At 32.3% G+C, this 21348-nt stretch overlaps 1 protein-coding gene across 2 annotated transcripts; it reads right to left on the minus strand.

Moving 5' to 3' along the window:
- Positions 1-319: 319 nt before the first annotated feature.
- Positions 320-10838, minus strand: LOC132728760 (RING finger protein 122-like). Of its 2 annotated transcripts, none has more exons than XM_060714429.1 (6): positions 10680-10838; positions 7927-8049; positions 4789-4828; positions 4311-4349; positions 3325-3404; positions 320-2550 (listed from the first exon to the last, which is right to left on the minus strand). In XM_060714429.1, the coding sequence occupies exons 2-6, from the start codon at positions 8019-8021 to the stop codon at positions 2388-2390; spliced, it is 417 nt and encodes a 138-aa protein (XP_060570412.1). In that variant the 5' UTR covers positions 8022-8049; positions 10680-10838; the 3' UTR covers positions 320-2387. The 2 variants fall into 2 exon arrangements, with proteins under 2 accessions (XP_060570412.1, XP_060570413.1); XM_060714430.1 differs by lacking the exon at positions 10680-10838 and adding an exon at positions 8943-9030.
- Between the last annotated feature and the right edge of the window lie 10510 nt (positions 10839-21348).

Genomic DNA, 21348 nt, shown 5'->3' on the forward strand with positions numbered 1-21348 from the left:
AACCTAAAAAAATCACCTTTGCAAAAAAATTATTATAACAAGTGAGCAAATTCAAAATGTCTGTTTCTAAATGATACCTAGTGTTATGTATGCCATATTACATAGAGGATATTTATTTGTTTTGCATGTAAGATTGAAATATAATTTCACTGAGTGAACACCAGATGCAATATTTTCACAAGTGGCGTAGCCACGAGTGAAAATATAATAGCTGGTGTACACGAATGAAATATTTTTCAATCTTATATGTAAAACAAATAAATTTTCTTTTTATTTCATGCTTTTTAAGTGATTTTAAGTATTTTTTTACTGGTTTTGCCGCGTAACGTCACGCATTCTCCTTTGTGACGTCATCACATCATGACGTCACATAATCAATTTTGAAATATAGGTCTGTAAAATTTCTTTAATTTTGTTACGTTTTTAACATGCTGTATGATGACATCGACTTTCTTTTCCTGAGGAAGCAAAATTTACGCACGACGGCATTAATTTCTGCCTGTTATTCCATTTAGTTATGATTTTCTTTTCATCCGCATTCAGATATAGTCCGGCTACAGTGAAAATTATATTTTATAAATTTCACTAGTGGTTTTTCAGAATATAATCATCTGATATATTACAATAAAACACTGGAAAGCATGAAATAAAGAGGTGTTACTGATTCATCTTTTTCTTTTACCATCATTTGCATTATACATTTTATTCTGTCCTGTCACTTGACCAAATATTTTTTCCATAAATTTGCTTAAAACATTATGAGCAGAATCTAATCTCGAATTCAACACGATCACTCTGTTTTAATGAAAATGATATTGATAAAATTATCGCCCTTATAGACACACATTCTCTGCCTGAAGGATGTAAAACAAAAATGTAAAATCTGAAATTTTTGCAAAGGATTAAATTTCACAAAATATTTGCCAAGTTTATCACAATCAATTTTAAAATTTAACAGTGTATTGAAAGTGAAAATGCGCATTTATTAAACCTTGCCCAATTAGTCTGAAATATTGATGTCACAAAAATATCTCAGTTTACACAACTGGCAAAAAATACTTAATTCTTCATATAACATTTTTTTCATATTTCAAAATGTACATGTATTTTAAACACTAGGACTGCTTTGTTCATTTTTGAAAAATTAGCATAACAAAAAATTCTGCTCCCAAAAAAGAAAAAATTTAAGAAATGATGTTGGTTCATAAATATTATATTCATATAATCAAACTTGAAAGAAATATTAATATTGATTAAGAAATGTCTGCTCCAATCTAATATTTTGCACATTGTTCAGCTTGCTTAAGGAAGTTGTTCTTTGTTATGATTTTGACCACAAATTTACTTTCAACTGTTCTACTGATTACTATTCAAACCCCTGATACACGTATATACAGCTTTCTAAAATCTACCTTAAAGGCAAATTATGCTACAGAAATGCTGTTAATTCTATTTCTAAAATGCTTTTTCACTTTTGGTGTCCTTTCATTGTTTCAAAATGTTACTCATTGAACAATTCTCTAACCATCTTTTGTTTCTTTTTGGCAGTAAGTACAGTTACAGTGATTAAGTATTTTATATGGAATTCACAATACCACTGTTTTTACATTTTATTACTTTCATAAACAATAATGCCACACGCAGTGGTAAATTCTTCAGGTGATAAATATTTAACAGCGCTAAAACTATTATCTAAACATTATAGAACTCAGGTTTTCCCTTTTCTAAAGTAGGAAAAAAATATTCGTTTCTGGGGCATAATGTGCCTTTAAAACAAATACATAATTATGCAAATATGATAATTATGTCCAATTCAGTTAGTCCACTATATCACAGCTTGTCTTAATAACTTTGGTTTTGAAAAGTAAATTTCTCCTGACGAACTTTGGTTTTGAAAAGTAACTTTCTCCTGACAAACTTTGGTTTTAAATTCTCAATCACTCTTCTGTAAGGGCTTCAAAATGTTTAATGCTCAACTCTTTGTTACAATGTTTTACACTAACATTTTCTCTAAACCCTGAATCTGGAGAGCAGATCATGAAATCTTAACTCTTCCGAAGTAATTGAATTCTGAATTACAGTTAATGGATGCTTCAAAACAATTTATCTTTTGTTGATGAAGGTACATTGTGACTCTGAATGCTGAACCGGGAAAAAGTTTTTTTTTCAATCTGGAATCTTTTACGAAAACTTGAAAAATAACTGGAACAACTTACATGTAACTTGTAAAAGTTTATGTCATGAAACACTTCTAATGAGCATGTCTTCTCTAATGTTTTTTCTCTCTGAATAAAAAAAACTTCATACGAAAAATAACACACTGATTCAAGAATAAAATTAGCACTTTTGTAGATAGAGTAAAATACTATCAACATTGTTCATCGGTTTTATTCTTCGGACACAGAGTCAAGTCTAGCGGGAGGTATAGAGAGTATAAGTCCCGTCGTCTCTGCAGGGCTGACGCGCGACGACGAAGCAGATGTATCTTTACGCACTGGTGCTTTACACATTGGGCAGTTGTTCTTGTGTCGCAACCATTCCAGTAGGCACCTATAATGTTAAATAAACTGTTTGGAATAACTGCAAGATGGCTAAACATAAAATATTGAGGTGCATATTTTGATATTTAATAAAGAGCAACTTTTTTATTGACATATGAAATCCTGTCTGTGTCAGCATTGTTTTGAATGAATATGGAATAAAGCTATAATATAAGAGACTTAGTAACAGCTGTGACAGACCATACACCACAACTTGGCTGACGAAAAGAAGTGGTACCAGTATGTTTTCTCCACATGCAAGATTGCACGGTCTTAGAGCAAGCTTGTGGGGTTTTCTTTTGAGAAGGGATTATGTTGTAAGGACTGTTTAGATCTGTTTTTGAGATCACTCAGGTCTACCAGCCCTCATGAAATACATTGTTTATAACTCAAAACTGCCAGCCCTTGTATAATACCATTTTTAGAGGAAAACATGAAATTATTCCATAATTTCACAGCAGCTGTGTTATCCAATGAAAAGCGATGTTACAAATGTGCAGCATTATAAAACTGCTTTAATGAACATGACCTATGAATCATTCTACAACACAACACACTCGACATTGATATCTATTTCCTAAATATATTAAACGTTAATAAGAGGCAAAAATCATGAAAATGTTTCATTTCTATTACCATACAAGTTATTTACTATAATTATATACTATATTATTTACAAAATATCATATCTATTTCTCTCTCTATTAAATGACAATTAAATTAATGCTAGTTATTAATTGAAAAGTCATAATTAAATATAAAGAATAAATAATCATTTTATTACTTTGAATGAAATACATGGTGGCAGGTGCATATTGCTATCTTCTCTTTCGAGAGAAATTCATCAAGGCATACTGGGCAAGTCTGAAATAAATAAAACATTTGTTATCTATAAATATGTACAAATATATACTATGTTATTACCTGTTGTCAGAAATAATATTTTCATAGCTTGTACATTCTTTATCAGTTAAAATACATGTTTAACACTCAATATTTTGAATTCTTGTAATGGATATGCAAGGCTTTGACCTTAGAATAGTACATTTAAAAGTTACGGGATTTCAATATCAAAAGAACAAACAAATTTCTTAGCTACACATAAAGTATGGCTGCTTAGTTTAGACTACACATATAGTCAGACTGCTCTTTCATTTTTAAGCGACAGACTAGTCATCTGAGGATTTCCGGCCAATTGGTTCAAACCCCGTCAGGGGCAAGCTATTGTTTCTGTCAGCAAGAAACTTTTCACTTGTTGCTTAGTACTGGTTGGTTCCAGAAACGGATTGCAGAGTGTTTCAATAAGCTTATAGCTTCATAAATAAGTATAGACTAATTCAAGCAGGTTCATGTTAGGTTACTATGTTATAAATTTGAATCAGCTTTCAAAAAGAGATATAAAGAAGTTTCTAATGTAGAGATAACAGAATAATATTAATGAATTAAAGCAGCATGACTTTTGATTCATGTTTTTATTTTTTATGAAAACTAAGAAAGTGTGCATTTCAATACTGAAACTGTTGTCAAGTGAACAAAGTGGTGAAAGCTAGTCTGTCACTCTAATTTAGTCTGTCACTCTAATTACTAATTGATCACAAATTTTTTTTTTTTTTTTTGGTAAAAAATCGATACTGGCATAAAATTTTTACAACTGCGGTCACATTAATTTAAAGATTAATGATAATTTTAAACTTCTACATTAATTAACTGCTAATTAATATAATGCTACTTTTAAGTTTGATTATATGAATATAAAATTCATGAACTTACATCATTTCTTAAATTTTTCTTTTTTGGTGAAAATTCAATCTGAAATGATAGAAAAATAAGTGTTCTATTAATTTTCATCTATTAATTTTCATCAAATAAGGACAAGCAAAAGGTGAGATTCAACATATTTATATCACCTTTTTTCACCAATCAATGCAAAGAGGTGTGATTTATATTTTTTGTACAGTTACTGTGTTTGACTTCTTCAGTTGACATTTCCCCCCACTGAGAAACAAATATCAGGAATTCAATCACCAATATTGGGAATCTGTATATAATAATGGTTGAAATAACAAGATTTTTTAAAATTCAGCAATGCCTTTATCACATGTACATTGTAATTGCTATTTTTCTGTATGAGGCTGAACAGGTGATAATATGTTACAGATGAGCCTGCTTGGGTCAGGCTCTTCTTCTTTGATGGCATTATTTTGTTATATCAACAAGCCTTAAATGATTGTTACAAACAAAAGCATACCCTTCTATACCCTCTTTCTTGTCTTGCATCTCTTTTCAGCCTGAAATATAAACAAATATAGCTGTCAGTGTTACAGTTATCTATGAAAGATCTGTTGGTTTCATAATTATTCATGGAGGATAAACACATTATGCTCTTGATTTCATAATTTATAATGTATGAAAGATAAACAAATAATGCTGTCAGTTTCATAATTATATACATTTGTATCAAAGACGAAACAATTCATGAAAGATAAACAAGAAATGCTGTCATTTTCACTATACTGTGTATATTAAAAGATAATAAATAATGCCATAATTGTTTGTTTGTTTGTTTGTTTGTTTCATATTACGCCTTTTTCCAACATTATTTCAGTCATATAGGATGGTAGTTTCCTCATCATCGTTCCTGGAGAGTTACACCAGTACTAGACTACCTTCCTCCGCGCTAAACTACCAAAGCATCTCCCAGGGATCGAACCCACCCCAGAGAGGTAACTGGATTAGAAGTCATCGACTCTAACCCCTCAACCACGGAGGCGGTCTAATGCCATAATTATTTATGGCAGATAACCAAGTTCATAATAACAATGAAATTTTAACAAATTTTAATGCTGTGAGTTACATAACTTATTAGTCTAAAGATAATGAACAGTACTGTTAAATGTTTTTTTATCACAAAAGAAAATTATTCTGCAATCTTTAAATTGCTTGCAACTTTGATTAAAGGGACATAATCATTTAAAGTTTTCATTAAATTACATCAACACTCTTAGCTGAATTTACAATGCATATAATGGACTTTCCCAGCTTTTTGATTTGGAACAGTCCATTCAAAGTGTAAAGGATTTCAATATCAAAATACAAAAGTTGAGCTACCAACAGTATAGATCCGGAGTCAGACTTCATGGATATGCAGATTATGCTTGGCTCCATACTGGTGGCTATTAAACTTAAAGCAGGTTATTAAAGGTTTAAGACAGCAATCAACCCCTAGCAAACATTTTTTTCTAAAATTATCATCCTCATTCTAAAATCCTCGTCATACAATAATGTATGTAAATATCTAAACAGATAAAAACCAAATGCTTCACAAACAAATTCACTTTTATCTTATTTGTACAGTACTAACAAGTTAAATGGTAACAGGGTCATTGACCTTTTTCGATATAAACAAACATTTCAAGATTATATATATAAGTCCTATTCACACAACAAGGTAATAAAGTAAAATTAAAATGAAGTGATGCTTTACTCAAGATATCCATATTTAAAACTGGTCAAGACATAAAAGGCCCATTAATTTTATTTCTCAAATGTATTTTATTCTCAATGCACTGTTACAGTTTACAAAATGGTACTTTTTGGCCAGTCAAAATACAATGTGTTACTCTGTTAACATTTTGCTACTTTTTTGACAAATTTTTTCACATTCACTTTTTCAGCCCTACTTTTTTCACATGATTATTAAAGCATCTAAATTGATCTAAATCCATTTAAAAAAAATATAATTAACATCATTCTTGCTTTTTCTTAAGAGGAAAAATTGTTGTCATTTAAGAGGCCTTAAAGAGACTTTAATTGACATTCATACATTTGATTTTACAAAAATTACCCCATTAAGCAATGAATAAAATATCAGTTGAGTAATTAAATTGACACTTAACCTGTTTGGATACCAAATTATTTCCCATTATTTTTAAAAAAAAATAGACTAAGTCTTCTTCAAATAAATCATATTGTACCTATAAACAAACTGTCAGATTTACCTAAAAGGTCAACATCACATGAAAAATGGAGCAAATTTCTATGCAGCAATTGATTTCTGTACTGATATTTGAACTTAAAAATGTGACCTTGAACAATGTGAAAAAAATCATCATTTGAATAATGTAATGTCTTTAGCCTGTTAAATTTTATCACAGTTTCTTGATCCACTACACACTTAAACCATCCAGACCAAAACCTTAAACTACGTAAAAATTTATTTTTTCTCCAATTAGTTCTTTGAGGATAACTTTAAGTATAACTGTTCCTTAAAAAATATGGGGTAAAAATATATTTCCCAATAGTTTCAGTGAGAGCAAATTTTTGAAGGGTACAATTTTGTTTCTCCCTGTTGAGTGAGAACTACAAATTTATTTATCCGAGATGGAAGAAAACCTGTTATTTATAGGGTAAAATTTAAGTTCAGTTACCTAAAAGAAAAGTGTACAATTTTATTCTTCCCAAATGAGTGAGACCCAGTCAAAAAGTACCATATTTTACTTTCCCTATGCACAGTGAATATGGTGGAAAAATATTAACCTTCTCCACATACCGATATTAAGCAACTTGTAATTTACAAATTTGACAGAAAAATAACTAAATAGACTTACATTACCCACAGTTTAAGCTCAAGCTCAAAATGTTACATATTATAATTAACAAACATTCATTTTAGCGATAAAAAAAACAATCAAAGCACAGAAGGCGCTGAATTTGTTTGGGTGTCAGAATGTCAGAAAGGTGAAGGTTGTGAGATTATAAAACAATTTGTTTTTGTATAGTGCCACCAATGCTTTCCAGAGTTTTAATTTTAGTAGATTGGCTATAAGACTAATTGCAACACTGATATTCGATCAAATGTTTATTTGACTTAAACAATTTGAAAAAAAAAGAGTAGCCGTAATTGGGATTTGAACTCCAGACCTCTTGCTTCCTAAGCGAGCGCGCCAACCCCTCAGCCACGATGAATTTATATGTTAACAGCCTGAAGAAAACCATATTATTCTATTTCGGGTTTGTAACAACGCTAACTGTTGTTTAACACTTGTGTAAATAATCATGGCACTTACTATAAGCATGTTTATTTATAGAGAATAAAACAATATTACAAATCTTCGACCATTTGGGAATTATTTTGCTTGAAAATTAATCCGCCTGTCATGTGACCATATTTACGCAGTGATCTCCCCTAAATTTTTCGGCCTAAGTGTTAAATATAAGGGGAAGTAACCGCTTCAAAAAAGCGGACTACTTTCGGCACCTGCAATTAACAGCATTAGAGTCTGAAATTTCGCTACCATTATTTGTTTGGTCTGACGACCCAAACAAATAAAAACAAACCAGAACATGTTCTACGAAATATGATGAAAGAAATATTAATCAAACTTACTTCCACATATAGCAGCAGAAGACCACACTGAGCAATAAGGTAAAAACACCAATACCTAACAATGGTAGTGATACAGAACCTGGAATAGTGTCCATCCCCTCACTGTTAGCCCATCTTTACATTCTGTTAAATATAGAAAAAAAAATTTCAGTAATTCTACTATATCAAAAACAGTTATTTAAATTTCTGCCAGCAACATCATGTTTATAATCTTTAGTGTCCAGCTTTATTTGTCATCCAATGAAAACGCTGTATTTCTTAAAAATTATGTGTGTTAATTTTCATAGAAGAAAAAAGTCGATACTATATTGAAATCCGTTCATAGTCGCCTTCTATTTTTCATAGTGCTTCATAGTACCGCGTAGTGACGAAATCAAGGGCCAAATAAAGCTTGACACTAAATATGTTAGTGTTCATCCTTAGCTGTTCTACAAAAATTAGAAACATTCTCCTGTCGCTATCGCTCCCGTCGAAGTTTCTAATTTCTGTAGAACAGCACGGATGAACACTAACATATACATATAGTACATGTATATCACTATATTATAATCACTATAATCATCTGTTTATTCAAATTGGGGACAATAATATAAGATTTTTTCAGTTTCATGGGTCTCAATAAGTCTAACTTATATAAACAATTTCACTTTTCATAATACAAAATTTATTTTCTCAATTTTTTTTTTTTTTTGATTTTATGGCAGTTGTAACTGAAATTTCCTTTATTTGAGAAATGGGGAAAAATATATTTTTGTTAATAGATCTATTATTTAGAATATATGACCCAATATATGAAACTATAAATTATTAGTTAGCCCTTAAAAAAACTTTAACCATGTTAAAATGATCTATTTATAGGTAAACTTTGCTGAAATCTTGAATGTTCCATCTTTGATTTGCTTTATATGTTGACTGAATTAATTTAACAATGTTAACTTAAGGTTTTATAGTTAGTTTACGTATTTTTTTACAATAAAAAAGGTTTGATAGCAAAAAAAAAAATGTAAACAACTTACAAATATCATAGAATGTCTGTGATTTACAAAAGACACACACGTACATTTCTGTTAATAATGTACTACATGTACATTTGTTTTCTATGCTGAAAACAACTGCAGGAGAATGCATTCTGTTCAATGACACAAATAAGCAGTAATAGGCAGCTAAATCCAGTTTTAGGCAGTCTGAGTTTACTATACAGGCTAAAAAAAGGTCTGTTTAGTCAGAACCCCCCCCCCCCACCCCCATCCATCTATCACCACTTAGTGTGGGTTTAATAAAATATCAATATAATTATATATTTGTATGTCCTGCATTAGGAGCAAGTTAAAAAAGTACTTTTTAATTTTTCTTTTTTTGTTGTCAAGTTTTTTAATCATAAAATAGCTACATGTAAATACAATAGACCTAAAACTGAATGCATTAAACCACTTTATCCATTTTCAGTCTTCAAACTAAGTGGTGAGTGGAGGTCAAGAAGCTAAGTGCAAATCCATGCATTAATCTGCAGGCATTATAATAGCAAGTGTTCAGAGTAAAACAACCACTGGACCTTTGTAATAATTAACTCTGGTTGGATGACACATGATTCCAAAGTTCCTGCCAGGATTCAAAACATTACGTCTTGAGTGGAGTGAGGCTGTGGGGAACAAGTGAGGCGATGTTCACCACCTTATCAACTACACTATCCCATTTTTCTAAATTCATAATTAGTGAAATTATAAATAACTGAGAACAAAATATTCAGTAGTACACACTTAAATGCCCTTTCCTGTAAATTTATTTCAAGTTCATAAAATAAAATCTGAAATCAAATTTCTGAGGTCATAACCCTTGTGAAGGTAACAATCTGATATTCAGATTCAATTAAATTTAAATTACTACTTCTTTACTTCTCAATAATTGCTTTTCCCATTATATTAATTATTTCTCGGCTACTAATGAACATTTTCCTAAAGTTAATATAAAACAAAATGGGGCAATACCCTTGAAAAGACACTTATGTTTATCACTGTCTAAATCTTATATTAATATACCACAAACACAGAATCTGTATATATATAATTCAGTTCTGGTTTAGACCCCAGGGTCTTATCTTGGATATATAGCTTTAAATTTAATGTTAATTATACTAGTGTCCGAAAAGTGGTCCACTTTAAAAACTAGGCCCTATATATTACCCAAATATTTAAGTTTACTTCTATCAAATTAGTTTACAATGTACTTCTTTTACTGCAGTTATACAGCATATATACATGTACTTCCCATGGAGGGGATTGGCATTCTTGAGATATATATAATTCTGGAAAACTGTTTTAGAACTGAAGACCTGAGCACTTATAAGCATATCATTTTAATAGCATATTAGACCTGAGACTAGCGCATATATATAAACTGCATGTCCAAAATGTTAATTCTCATGGAAGTAAACAAATAAGGCATGTCACGAGCCCAATTACTTAACTCAATTACTTAACTTCAAAAACTTGACAAACAGCTGATCAGCTTATGAAAACAATTCTATACTCTTATGGACATTTCTATTTATGAAGCAGTGTAATAATTATTCGATCTAATAAATAATGCAAAATTTGCATATATTAAACAAATAATTGTTGTAGGTATCATATTTTACACAATAGTTGGGTGTTTTTACGAAAAATGTATCCGAATTGCAATATTAGTCGGATACTATTACACTTTCGATTTTTTCTAATCCCGTTAAACTAGGCAATGCAAAGTATGTCACTTACCAATTATGAGTTATATACTTGTATGGAGTAAAACTGCAATATCCTCTGATGATATATTACCGTAATCCCCAGTAACATATGATTTCTTGACATTTTACTAAAATTTACGCATTTGATTTGCAGCCCGTGACCCAATTACGTCAATTTAGAACACACTTATGTGTCACACTGGTAAACTAGTACATCGATGAGGTGTTTCATACAGCGCAGTATACTTGGATTATTTTCAAATAAAGTCAAAGGTGTTTGTTAAGATCACCAGTATAACCGTGAAACTTACAGAAATATGATTTTGTAATAAAATCTTAGAATGTTTAAACAGCAAGTTTTCTTTTGGCGATTTTCTTTTGATGCTTTCAGTATAGATGCCTCTTATCAGAACGACTCTTTGCATTTTCCACATCCACAGACTCGTTACACGTTGGCAAAGTGTGCACTATTTCGGTTATTGGCACGGGTTACGGGAAACAGACACACTGAGTTTTTGTTGCTACAGTATAAATTATATTATATATTATATAGTTGTGAAAACAAACTATTTTACAATATGATCGTTACTTGAGTTATACTTATTAATATAAATAGAAAGCACAGCTTTTACTAAAATGAAAGCCGCGCTAAATATTTGAAAAAAAGTCTTACTTTCTTTCCTCTACGTTGTAGTGTAGATGAAGATGAAGGTAACACTTTTCCCAGGCTGTAACAGTTCACAGGCACGAGTAGGCCCCTATCGGACCTAGGAAGATAAAATATCACCAGATTGATAAAAACCCCTGTGTTCATATTAAATGTGTCAAAAACAAAACAAACAAAAAATGTGAAAAATGTTACACTTTGTTTTTGTTTTTGACACAAGTTGAACAAAGGTTTTTTTTTGGACTTTTTTCTTCCCAGGTCCGATAGAAAAAAAGTAAAGTTAACCACGGCATTTAACCGTGTGTAAACAGACCAGGTACAGTAGCCAGGATAATATTGGGCTATATCTGGGAAGATCTTTCGTCCCAGGCTATATCCAAGATTAATATAAGACCCCGGGGTCTATATAGTAGGCTCATTCCGTATTTGTAGTTTATTATTATATAACATATAGACGGTAATAAACATAATTAAGGGTCTATTCAATTCAATTTCTAAGACTGCCACATTTTATTTTACAAGACTTCAGATTTTATATAATAAAAATAATAACTGCAACAGACATTTATTGAATCATTTAATATACCTGTACATAACTACGTCATATTTATGCACTGGCGAATTGTAAACACGGCCCAACCACTATACCAGGTAACAACTAGGGATTTTGGATTTTATGTCCCAAAGTTAAGGCCCAGACATGTTGTGAACAATATGCAGTGCGATTTGAAATCACCTTGGCCATTTTTGGCGCCAAAACGAACCACTGCATTAAACTGGCAGTTCGGAGACAGACGCAAAGTGATTTGCCCGGCTTTCCACTGCCCAAAATTACCCAAGGTGGACTAGACTATAAATGACATGGTATTTAAATATAGCATAATGATCTCTCTCATTCCTCTCGCCCCACCCCTCCCCCTATCCCCCAACACCCATTACGAAAGAAATCCAAACGCCAGAGATTTTTGTTCTGTTTAGGCATGTGAGAATTACAGCACCATTTTAACATAAATTATTACTTTGAAATTCTTAATTTTAAACTGTCGTCAAGTGTTCACAGGCGTGCCTGGGATAACACATAATAGATTATTACACAATTCTAAAACGCTGAGAAAGCAATAAATAGAGAATATCTTTCTATAAATATTATCTATTTTCATCGAGGGGAATGAATATAAATATTTCTTACCATGAGATGAAAATAAATCCTGTATCTATATAAAAAAAACTTAGATTTTCTGTTAATTATATGCATTTTTCTTTCAGACGAAAGTATTGCGGCAATGAAAATACGGAAATTCTGCATGTTTCACTGTAGTGAAAAATAAATATTTACAGTGAAGATACGAAAAATGACAATTTATGCATTTATATATATATTTCAATATTTCATTTATGAATATAAAATAAAAATCGTTTCCATCCAAGTGACAAGTATAAGAGTGACTTTTCTTGAACATAATTGAATATTTTGTGCAATTATTGTACTAATCGCGCACATATTGCTCTCAGCGTAATTCCCTTTGCCCTTAGATTTATTCGACGCTAAAATGCAGCAAATATCTTCACTAGGCGAGCAGACAGAGCCGATGAATTGTTTTATTTGCAGGATCTCATTCATCAGCGTTGACGCTATGGATGGTTTGAGAGCAAATTACGGAGATGGGTGCATTGTCTGCATTGGTGAACACATGTAAGAAAAGTTAGCATCCCTATATAGATGTCAGCTTGTCTAGGTTCTATCACTAATTGTCTAAAATTTGCATGATTTGTTATGTAAGAGTTGCTTCCCTTATACCACAAATCACATTTCAACGTTTGCTCACAGTGTATATACGTTATATATACCGAAGCATGGGAAAGGGATTGTTCAATAATAACGTTGAATCTGAACAAATATGACCGTAACGAGCAATGTTGTAAGTAAACATAATTATTAATATATTCTATACTTGAATATTATATTGAATTGATGAATAGAAATAAGTAACAAATGCATAACAAATCTTGCAAATTTTAGACAATTAGTGATCATAATACTTTCAGAGAACCTGGACAAACGTGCACGAGGCAATCATAATACATCAACTCTTCCCGTATACTTTGGATAAAAGGCCGAAGATATATTACTGGTGGGATAGGAGATTATATTAATCAGATTGAATGTAATCAGGGGGAAAACAGAGAAATCTGTATATACATAAATCTGTATACACAATTACACCGGTTTCATGAACAGTTCGTTAGACAAACTCGAATACATTGCACAATTCCAAAGCTTTTCATTGTCAGCTCTTTTATATCTCTTTAACAATAGGTTAGGGAATTCTAAATTGCCCTTTTGAATTGATTTAGCAAAGAACTCGTGTTATTATGTTATCATACACGTGCTGCATGTCATAGAATGACTCATGCAGACCAATGACAGGCGGCAGATGTTTTATCCAAAGAATTTTTTTTCTCGGTCATGATGTTATGCTTCTCGAGTTATAGTTTTATGACATCCATAAGCGAAGTATAATAGCACTTGTAAAGAATAGTTTAACATAAAGTAATGATCCCGTTTTATAATTTTTTAGAAGGTGACCTCTTACCATGTAACCTCTCTTCGAGAAGTTTCGTGCCGAATCATGATGGATCTACGCCACTCAAATTAATGCATACATATAGTACGTTTGAAACCGGAAGCCCCGGTTTCGAATGCGTGCATCAAACCCCATAGTAACATTTAATTGTCCATTTCAGGTTAAGACAAAATATCTGTTGAATATATCAGACACTTGCCATGTCCATTAGATTATGACGAATAAAGGCCACGGGTACCTTAAATGATTTTTTTTGTCATTTTTAGTTTGGTGTACACGATCTACTGTGACTCTTGTGGGCTCTTTTGACTGCGGCATCACTTTATTCCAAGAAGTTGAAGAAATGACAAGAATTTATTTGTCTATTTATAATAACCCCTGAACATTTTATTATAGAAGTCGACCTACACATACATTTACATCTTGGTTTAGAGTCACTGCGGTTTTAAAATTTTAGTTACTACTTTTGTGACACTAGTCGTTATTTACTGCTTAAAGTAAGGAAGTTTAGTAAAAATGCTTTTAAAATTAACGTTTAATTCACCCCCACAACAACACACAAGCATGCAATCGATGTCCATTAAAACCGAATCGGCTTTACTTGTATCAGCTATTTCTAAACTTAACTTTTTAATTTAAAGTTTTTCTAAAATTGTTTTAATTATAATTGCTGATTTTTTACAACTGTGAACAAAGTAAGTGGAAATATGTGTGCATTTATTATTGCTAAGCATTGACAGTATTTCTGATTATTCATCGAACGCTCAAAAGTTACCAAGGAACAATCACACCAGGTTTGCCAGGTCGAGTATCTTTTTTTTCTAAAAGAAGCCACTTTTTTATAATGTTTATTTAATTGACTTATCATATGCTTTTCGTCAACATAATTATGCTGTGCTGTTATGTAAAAATACGACTGAAGTTTCATAGAAAGATATGAAGAAACTGAACACACATTTTATAGAAGGCAGAGCATATAACCTATAAGATGTACTTAAAGGTAATATAAAAAATGCCCCCAATACTATTACATAGGTGGAAGAAAATGGCAAGTCATGCACACACGGCTCCGAACAGAATGTAGCTCTTTAAACAGTCACTTATTCAGAAAAAAATATGTCCCCCTCACCAAATTGTCAATGTGGACTCCTGGAAAGTAACCACCACTTCTTCTTTGAGTGTCTATAATGATATCAGAGTCAAACTATTTCACGTTCTAACATCTGTACTTTATGGCATGGTTTGGACCTTTTCCTTTGTTCTTTGTTCTGCTATATAGCGGTTGAGTTTTTTTTCGCACCTTGTATATATCAATGTAATTTTTTCACAGAGGCTCCAATGGGGCAGTGGTAACGAACATTCCCAGTAGCAAAAAAATAAAAAAAAATAAATAAAAAAAATGGAACTAATAAAATAAAATAAATAAATACAATGAAACATATAAACAAAGATAATTAATGAAATGAAGTTTACCCTTATTTAATCAAAAGGTACATCCGCTGAATGAATTACTTCCACTAAAAGAAGCCATTTAATCTTGATTCAATATTGGTAGCACTCTAACATTTGATGTCTTTTGTATATCTTTTTTGTGGCAGCGAAAACAACTTGAAAATAAGTAACTGTAATGTAGCAAACGATTTATTTATTTACTTTTATTTATTTATTAATTTACTTAATTACTTATTTCTTTTGCAAAAAAGAAAACATTATGCCATTGCGATAAAACAGTTATAGTATATGAAACTCGTTAGTTACGAGGATATAACACTGGCTGGGCGACATCTCGGGATGTTTCTGCAAAAAATTGTCTCGGCCTAACGGCCTCGCCATTTTTAGCAGAAACATCCCTTGATGTCGCCCAAGCCAGTGTTATATCCTCGTAACTAACTCGTTTCATATACTATAAGTATAACTATAACATATCACTTCATACCTTAAAAACGGAGACCAGAATCTTAACCATGATATTAATTCTAAAATTGTTCAAGCAGTTCATGTATATATAAGTGAAAGTAACCGATTTCCATTGGGCTTAGATTGACAAAATAATTTGCCAACTTGACCCATCCGAATGAATCTTCTTTACCTTCTTTCTAATTCTATTCAATTATTTATATTCTTTAAAAAAAGATCTTTTGAACAAAAGCTAAAATCTTCGATTTTGTTCCAAATATGTTAAAAATTTACTTCATTTTTTTAAACAATATTGCAAACACTGCCATAATTTAACTGCATTGTACAAATATGTAGGACAAGACCTTTATAAGCTTAATAGCTTTCGGCTCTTATCCTTTTTCATTCGTGTATCTACGTAATAGTTATAGTATATGAAACGACTTAGTTACGAAGATATAACACTGGCTGGGGCGTCATCAAGGGGTGTTTTTGTTAAAAAAATGTCGAGGCCGTCAGGCCGAGACAATTTTTTTGCAGAAACATCCCGAGATGTTGCCCCAGCCAGTGTTATACCCCCGTAACTAACGAGTTTCATATACTATAACTGTTTTATCGCATTTTCATTTTTTTTGTAATAGAAATAAGAAAAAAATACAAAAACGTGCATTTCTCTCTCTTGTGCCCTTTCACTTTTTCACCCTCTCACTTCCAGACAAAATGAACGAATACCAGCTAAAGATGCCGTAAGGTTCCTTACAGTTTTTCAGTGGTAATAGTTCATTTAGCGGATGTACCTTCTGATTTCAGCAGTTGCATAATTATATGAGAATAAATTATTACTAATGTTTTTGCTACTGGGAATGTTCGTTACCGCTGCGCCATTGGAGCCAGTGAAAAAACTACACTGATAAATACAAGGTGGGAAAAAACTCAACCGCTATATAGCAGTTGAGTTTTTTTTCTTATATGAATCAATGAAAAAACTGTACTGCTATATATCAATACAGTTTTCAAATGCTCATTGAAAGTGTACTGAGTATAATGGGTTAGTAAGAACAAAGGAAACGTTCGAAACCATACGATAATTATTGTAAATGTATTAACAACATGATGTATCATTGTTTGAAATAAACTATGTTTAAACGTATAAGATGTTCAGCAGCTCGTTATGCAGCAGCACGTTATGTAATTATCACATAACTACCGAATTATATCTAGAAACAATACATGCCTCCTACAGTTTCAGTAATCGATCCCTTCTTAAAATATATTTTTAAAAATGCGTGCTAATGTACTTCATTTCGAAACCACTTTGATACCGAGTGACTGTGTTAAGATGGTGTACAGGATTCAGTTCAAATTGTTAATACATCTCCTGGTGGGTTAATGACCTCAAACATCTACGCTATTAGAGAAATAGAAGCAGAAGGCCCTCCTAACTTTCAGAATTAGGAACATTATAAGTTGCAGAATTAACATACCCCGCGCTGACATTATGTACCTTGTATTTCAAATTATGAAGAAGAAAAAAGTCCTTTAGAATAAGTTAACATACGAAACTTTTTAAAAAATGAAAATATACACGGAATCTTCATGGGAACATGGCAACTAAAACAGTAACTCCATTTGTTAAATTTTGTTTTATAATGGGGGACAGTAGTGGATTATCTTCCCTTGATAAAAACCGAGGTTAACCAAAATGTAAGTAGGTCCAAATATTTGGAATCCTTTGCTTTTATCGTTGAGTTTTATATAAGACAGGTTGATATGTCTTAATCAATTATTTACACATGCATCAACAAATATGTAAACCTTAAGGAAAAAATGATTAATTTATGTCAACAGATTCTACATCTTATCGCAATATCTAATCTGAATATTACAAATGATCATAATTAGCCCTAATTAATTCAGTTTGCTACAAAGAAATAGGCGATACTGGTTAGAGATCAGAACACACACAGTGTCATGTATTACAACACTTGCTTGTAACTATTTACCACCAAAATCTGTGAATATAATTTGAACGTGTTTAAGTTATCGACACCCGCAAGTCAACTTTTACATTAGCTAATTGTTAAGTTCTTTAAAAATTCAGTTAATGCTTTTTTCAGGTGATCCTTGAGCACCAAACTACCACTACTGTACCATACTATTAGATGTTTGACTTAAACAGGCCAGATGCTTATTTTATATGCTTAATTAGTTATTAAGTAACCAAATCAAATGAATAGTTTTTCCCCACAATTTCTCATTATAACACTACACCCGTTCATTTTCTTATGGTTTTCTCCATCGGTTTTCATTTTCGAAATCATGGAAACTGTTCATTTTCAATTTTATGGATATCAAGATGAAAATTTGAAGTTTACGATTAAGAACATAGAAATCCCTAACGAAAGTACAACACGGCCAAATTGAAAATGTTAAAGACTCGGTTTGACTGAGCCTGTCCACGCCCCTAGCCCCGGTTTAAGCAGTATTCAACATTTAAACATGTAATGGTAAAATTTTGAATTTTGAATTAAAAAACATCATTAAGTCAGCCAGCAATATAAAGCCTGGACAGACTTTACGGAAAGTCCAGCCAGCTCTATATAGGTGACATAGGCTCATCACAAATGATTCCTGAATTGGCAGTTATTTAACAGAAAGGGACTGTAAGCCTGGTTACATTCTAATGAGTTAATCTTTAGCTTCTTTCTGATTATTGACTGCAAAGTCAACTTCAGAGACTAGTTCTGAGGTTTTAATCGCCTCTTGTAGTATAAGATATTCTCACGAATTTTAGAAGATTGATTCGCTTTAAATACCCGAGCAAGTTAAGAAACCATATTCACACCGGCCATAGATTTCGAGGTTGAGGAACTTTCTCTTGAAAATGTGTCACAGTTAAATCGTATACATATAGATCTACATGCACAGTGCGTTAACTGGAGTGCATGTATTAGTTACCCGCACTCCCGAGCATGCCCCTTGATTGGCTCATTTTTGTTGGGATTTACTTAGTTTGAAGGCAGAGAAAGGGAAAGCGATAGAAATATCATATTCAGATGCTCGTTGATTGATTTCTTTTTTTCCTGAGGTTTCATGTTGTGACAAGAGGGAACGTGTTTTTATGTTTGACTATGATACAAAAGAGAAAGAACATCAAGACACTCGGCAATCTCTTTACAAATCAGATAGCCTCGTGTTTCGATGCTCTTTCTATTAAATTTGTCATGCTGCTAGAATATGTGAACATAAACATTTCGAGCGATAAAAAAACTTAGGGGAGGGGTCACCGATCTCATTTCCTGTACGTGAATTTGAATGTTTCCTTATTTGGGGTTATTTCATGGACAGATAATTTAAATATACGTCTGAAAAATCCCTTTTTTCCGCTTGTTATGTTCTTCACTATATTTGTGTACATTTTCAAAGTTAGACTTAATTCCATAAAATATTTCTGTTACTTTTTTATTTCATTTCATCCTTAAAATTCTTTAAAAATATACCATATTTGAAACCATTTTTCTTCGATAAATGAAACCATTGAAGAAAAAGAAGAAAAACTAAAGCTTTATAACGCGCAGGTCTTTACAAAAAGTCATAGAGAAAACTTTTCCTGAAATAACTCTTACGAAGTAAAAATGAAATTGACTGCCTTAGCGACCCCCTGATTTAAACGACTCCCTGTCTTATCCGACCTTGTTTCAGTACTCCCAACGTATTTTCCTATATAAATGGTCTGAATTTTAAAAACGACTCCCTGTCATATGTGACAAGCGACCCTAATTGTCAGGTCCCAATGCAATGTTTGGTCTGATTTAAACGACTTTCACACCTTTTAATTGTCCGTTAAATCAGATAAATAATACCTATTATAACACCCAGAGGGCCAAAATAATTAAGTCCAATTATAATCCAGTAGCAAACAAAGTCTACACACCTCTATCTCAATTACACAGTTGACATGTATAAATGCAGGTATCAAGTGACGTAGCGTCTGTTTATGGGAAGCATGACGCAATCGATGTGTGTGTAATCACGCCCGTTTAACCCACAACGAGTGAAAAATGTCCATCGGTAAAAATGTTGTGAGCAACTTCCGTTCCTCGTTGTGAGCACCCATCTTTGACGTATGACACTATAAACAAGGTGAGTTTTTCATAATTTTTAAAGATTACAGACATTCATGTAAAAGTATCGAAATGCAGTTAGCTAGCGATGTGTTTTCCGAGTATGCACATGTAAAGATATTGCCTGTTGGTGGACAATTTGATGGAAATACCGTGCGACGCAGTCACTCGGGGTAGCAGGAAAACTGGAGACAACTTCTCTTTGGACCTAATTTAACATTGAAAACGTCGATTCTGGTGACGTTTTGTGCATTCTAACCTTAAACAGATGCCCACAAGTCTTCAGCGTAAATTATTATCTGAAAGTCTTCATAGAAACGAGGATATACCCTTTTTTGCTTTAATCCTCGTTGTGAGCACCATAACCTCGTTGTGAGCGAGACAAGCGCAGTGCGTGTATGGTTTTAATATGTAATTCAGATGGTGAAAATATAATTTTCAATCTACCACAGCAATTAAAACGTTTTTGCACAGCAGCATTTCTTTGCAAGACGTTGTGCATACACCAAAGGAAGGCATATTAGTTTTGAACTGTCCGTCTGTCAGTCCGTCAATTTGTCCGAAAACTAAACATTGGCCATAACTTCCGTATTAGTAAACGAATTTGATTCATATTTGAACACAACATCCCGAAGAACAGGACCTTCCTACGGACCTGTATTTTTTCACCTTGGCCCCTGAATGGCCTTTACCTTGAAGGTCAAATTGTCCAAAAACAATTAAGATTTGGCATATTGTTTAGGCACAACACATCTTTGGACAAGGCCTTTCAGCTATCCTATATTCTTTTGACCTTGACCCCTGAATGACCTTCACCTTGAAGGTCAAATTGTCCAAAACTAAAAAATTGGTCAAAACTTCCTTATTAGCATACGGATTCTACTCATATTTTGAAACAACAAACAGACAAGACCTTCAAACTGATCTGTATTTTTTTACTTTGTACCCTGAATGACCTAGAACATCCAAAAACTTTAACATTGGTCATAACTTCTTTATAAGTAAGTGGAATTAATTCATATTTGGACACAATGCCCCTTTGGACAAGACCTTCCAACTGACCTATATTTATTTCACCTTGACCTTGAATGACCTTCACATTGAAGATCTTATTGTCCAAAATCAAATAATCTATCTGGTCCATAAATCAAAGGACAAAACGCCACTTCGGGGGCATTGTCAACTTACCGTGATAGTTCTTGTTTTTCATAACTTGGTCAGTCTTCAGCTCAGGATAAACATATGTATGTGTGTATCCCACAGATTGTGAAATTGTTGAAATATTCATAAACTCCCCGTGATGTTCACTCGTGCCACACTAGAGTATACGAAATAAAATAGCTAATTTACCTCCACTGATTAGTTCTTCTGTTAATCTGATGACTTGTGAATATGAAAAATATTATTTTCAAAAAAGAAAAAGAAGAA

This window comes from Ruditapes philippinarum, unplaced genomic scaffold (genome assembly GCF_026571515.1).
Source record: "Ruditapes philippinarum isolate M1 unplaced genomic scaffold, ASM2657151v2 ctg2285_1_1_1_1, whole genome shotgun sequence".
NCBI lineage: Eukaryota > Metazoa > Mollusca > Bivalvia > Venerida > Veneridae > Ruditapes > Ruditapes philippinarum.

Bases quoted from the DNA above. Each gene is read 5' to 3' on its own strand.
- LOC132728760 (XM_060714429.1), bottom strand. From the start codon at position 8,021: ATGGACACTATTCCAGGTTCTGTATCACTACCATTGTTAGGTATTGGT. The intron at 4,829-7,926 runs GTAAGTTTGATT...TTTATATTTCAG, and splicing joins TTCTGCTGCTATATGTGGAA to GCTGAAAAGAGATGCAAGAC. The intron at 2,551-3,324 runs GTAATAAAATGA...TTAACATTATAG, and splicing joins CACCATGTATTTCATTCAAA to GTGCCTACTGGAATGGTTGC.